The sequence below is a fragment of the Berghia stephanieae genome, chromosome 14 (assembly GCF_034508935.2).
Source record: "Berghia stephanieae isolate SIO BIC M18660-M18661 chromosome 14, UCSD_Bste_1.3, whole genome shotgun sequence".
NCBI lineage: Eukaryota > Metazoa > Mollusca > Gastropoda > Nudibranchia > Aeolidiidae > Berghia > Berghia stephanieae.
Window position 1 is genome coordinate 6,308,722 of NC_088373.1, and position 3,819 is coordinate 6,312,540.

A 3,819-nucleotide genomic window follows, 5' to 3' on the forward strand; every position below is an offset into this window, starting at 1 on the left:
CCTCGCCTTAGCTCAATTTGCGGCGCTGTACTGCGGCTAACGCTTGGGTTATTCCAGTCTTCCCTTGGAATAGACCCTTGAGACAAATTTCCCCTATGAGATGGATAAAGGGAATTTTATTTATTTTATTTATTTTTAGAGGACCTAAATATAGTATATATGTCGTATATCTGGAATTTAGTAATGTATGTCTGTCTTTATTGTTTTTTGTTGTTGGATGAAGAAGGGTTTTGAGCCCGAAACGTTCCGTGTTTTGTGTTTTGTTCTGTTTTTTTTTAAGCCTGTTATATTCATTTTTGTTTATTACTTTTAAAAATATTATCGGGCATTCAAAATGGCGGTTACTATCCGGATTCCCTTTGAATTTGACGCAGGCGTACAAAAAAGAAATAATCGTAACCAGTACAATTTCTATCAAAACTACCAAAAACAAAACATTTCTGTACAAATAATGTCACAACAAACAAGATGAACGTCTCATTCTTTCGTTTTATTCAGATATAAAACTCATTAATTTAGCTCATCGATTTGCCATGAAATTTTTTTTCCAACATCATGAAAAAAATGAGTCCAAAGTTTCTATTTATCTTTCCTATCCATCCATCATCTATCTTTTCATCTCCGCACCTCTCTCTCTCTCTCTCTCTCGTTCTCTCTCTCTCTCTCTCTCTCTCTCTCTCTGTCATATCTATCTATCTATATTTCTATCTATCTATCTATCTATCTATCTATCTATCTATCTATCTATCTATCTATCTATCTATCTATCCATCCATCCATCCATCCATCATCTATTTTTTCATCTCCGCACCCCTCTCTCTCTCTCTCTCTCTCTCTCTCTCTCTCGCTCTCTCTCTCTCTCTCGCTCTCTCTCTCTCTCTGTCTGTCTGTCTGCATGTCATATCTATCTATCTATCTATCTATCTATCTATCTATCTATCTATCTATCTATCTATCTATCTATCTATCTATCTACCTACCTTATAATATGTATCTATGTTATAGATGGAAAATAAGTAATAATAAATATTGTTTCCAACAAGTGCAGAAAACATCTCAAATGCGTATGTGCGAGGGAGGCTACTTTCAACATAAACAAATTAATTTAAAAAAGAGAAGTCGCAGTTTCTTTTTTTAAAGGGACAACAACAAATTTAGGTCATATCAGCGCCACCTATAAGTTTCATCCGGACAAAATCACAAGATTCCACAAAGAGGAATACACTCAAATGCCTAAATTATACATTCAAAATAAGAAATATAATAATAATACATAACAGAGAGATGATTTACAAGGGAAATAATATCATCTACCAAAACAATAAATATGAATTTGACTGTTTCTCCTCCTAGCCAGGAACTCCGGTCAGGGCCAGTACAAAACCAAGTAGTCTCATTCAAAGACAAAGGCAGAAAGCAAATTGGAAAACAGCTAAAGGGGGATAGAAGACACAGTATGTACCTCCCTGCCCGCTATGGGAGGCCAGAAACCCCACCCAGGACAATAACATTTGTCACGTGTGTTTTAATCACGTGACGGACTATTCCCGCCATAAAAGAAAAGGATCGTGGTTTGTCTCTGCTGGTGACAAAAAAAAAAAAAAAAACAACAGAAAAAAAAAAACAACAGAAAAAAAAAAACAACAGAAAAAAAACAAACAAACAAATACCCCCCCCCCCCTCAAAAGAATTATATAAAAAATTAAAATGAGCTCTTATCTAGCGCAGTATCCACAAAACGTTCTCAAAGTGGTTTACAAGGGGTGCCTGACAAACAGCAACACGTAACATGTAGAACGAGACATGACGCCTGCTAGGCGATATAGTACAATTTTTTCCGACATAGACAACGCTGCTAAAGGGCAGGTACTCATTTTACACCTGAATACGGTGAGAGAACGTAAGTAAAGAGCCTTTTCTAAGGATTCAACTATGCGCTGAGTGAGGCTCGAACCCAGGACCCTTCGATCCGAAAGCGAGTGTCATACCACTAGACCACATATGTGACCCTTCGCCTCAAAACGGTATTAAGTCGGGTTGGTTAAGATATTGAAAATTGAATTTATAGCCAGAAATATCAAACTTGTGTTGAGTTTGTATGTTTTATTGAGGAGAATGGATACCGTATTCTAGGGTGATAATGCCAACAATTTATATTTTTGACCAGTTTAACATTTAATTCTGATTTTAAGCATCTGGTTCGTTCCGACATAATACCGTTTTGAGAAGATGGGTCACATATCTGCTCTGTGATCTACCAAATACTCTTCGAATCCCGTGGGTCATAGCAAGAATCCTCTGTCCACCAATCAAAAACGTTCTTGTATGTTTGATTATTCATTGTATGCACTTTTTCACACAATCTGCATCGCATCGAATCCGAAGTAATCAAGAGATGGTATCGATCCTTATTCTTCAAGTATCGAATATATCTCTCCTCATCTTCCGCCAAATCCGACAGAAAATCCGCCAAACTCTCAGGCGTTGAAAAATCTGACGTGTCAACGTACATATCCGAAGGGAAATAACTCTGGTAATCAGCGCCCCCTCTTACGACAGGAATCACGTCGACATCTCGAAAAAGTTTGAAGAATTTCTCTGTTATGTATTGTCTACACAGTGTGTTTTCGAACGCCAGGTAGAATTTGTACTGGGATGACAGCATAGGAAAACACATCGACTCATCAATCATTTCTCTCTCGTGTTTTCCCCAAGCGCTTTTGTTTAGATTTCGACAGATCTTCGTTCCACAAGCTCCAAAAATATCCACGTCCATTCTAGATTTCATTTTTTCCACAAATTTCACTCTCTCCGATCGCGTTTTGCAATGAGAAACGAACCAAGCCGCCATCTTGGATTTGTTTCTAAATATAGAAGAATAATCCTTTTTAGGTGGGGTTGTCACCTGTAACAGATGTCCGTATAAATTTGGGATGTCGCTTTTGAAAGTGAACGACACAGTTATATTCATACCGCTTTTATACTCAGGAAATCTCAACATACTAAACCAGTTTGATCTCGATGGGGCTTCGATTGTATAAAATATCCAAATTTGGTTTGTCTTTCTAGTGAAATTTGGCCGTATTTTTAATTTTGGCATGATGAAGATGACAACATCCGCCATTTCAACGTTCTTGGTCGGGATACAGTTTTTGTATTCACATCCTTTAAAAGAATCTCCCTTTAAAAAGTTTTTATTTTGGGCTTGGGGGTCAAACACGGCTACTGTTTTCACAATTTTGTCTTTTTCAGGATTTGAAACTTTATCGTCTTTATTGTAACCACCGACACTGACGGAATTGTTACTATTTTCATCTTTTAGAATGATATATGGCGAACGAAAATTAACCTCGTTACTCCGTTTGCCTTTGAATTTATTACTTGGAGTAACAGACGATGTTCTATTGTGAAATCCATCAGAAGATTTAGTAATCCAAACTGAAATTAAAACATTTTGGCCAACTGAAATTGGACTCGCATACTTCATAATTTTGAGGTCTTTTAATTTGTTTCGTCTCAGGTAAAGACACAAAGGAACGCCGAGAGACAGACACATCAATACGATCAGTATTCCAAACATGGATGACCTCAAAGACTCACAGGAATATTTCATCTCGTTCGCAACCAAAAAATATAAAGTTTTTTGAATTGTCAGTTTGATGGTTTAATAAATATGGGACATGAAATACCGTAACATAAATCTGTTAGAAGCTGTGTGCTGTAAAACATAATCACACAAATGAATAAAACAACTTCGAAGAATAAAACAAATATCGATGACAGAGAAATCTTTTTTAACGACCAACATATAGATAGTAT

General features: G+C 36.6%; 1 protein-coding gene across 1 annotated transcript; it reads right to left on the reverse strand.

Moving 5' to 3' along the window:
• Positions 1–280: 280 nt before the first annotated feature.
• On the reverse strand, positions 281–3,613 carry LOC144960079 (alpha-(1,3)-fucosyltransferase C-like). Its single transcript, XM_078893028.1, has one exon. The coding sequence runs from the start codon at positions 3,611–3,613 to the stop codon at positions 2,255–2,257; it is 1,359 nt and encodes a 452-aa protein (XP_078749154.1). The 3' UTR covers positions 281–2,254.
• Between the last annotated feature and the right edge of the window lie 206 nt (positions 3,614–3,819).

Excerpts from the sequence above, each read along its gene's own strand:
- LOC144960079 (XM_078893028.1), bottom strand. The coding sequence starts at position 3,613 with ATGAAATATTCCTGTGAGTCTTTGAGGTCATCCATGTTTGGAATACTG.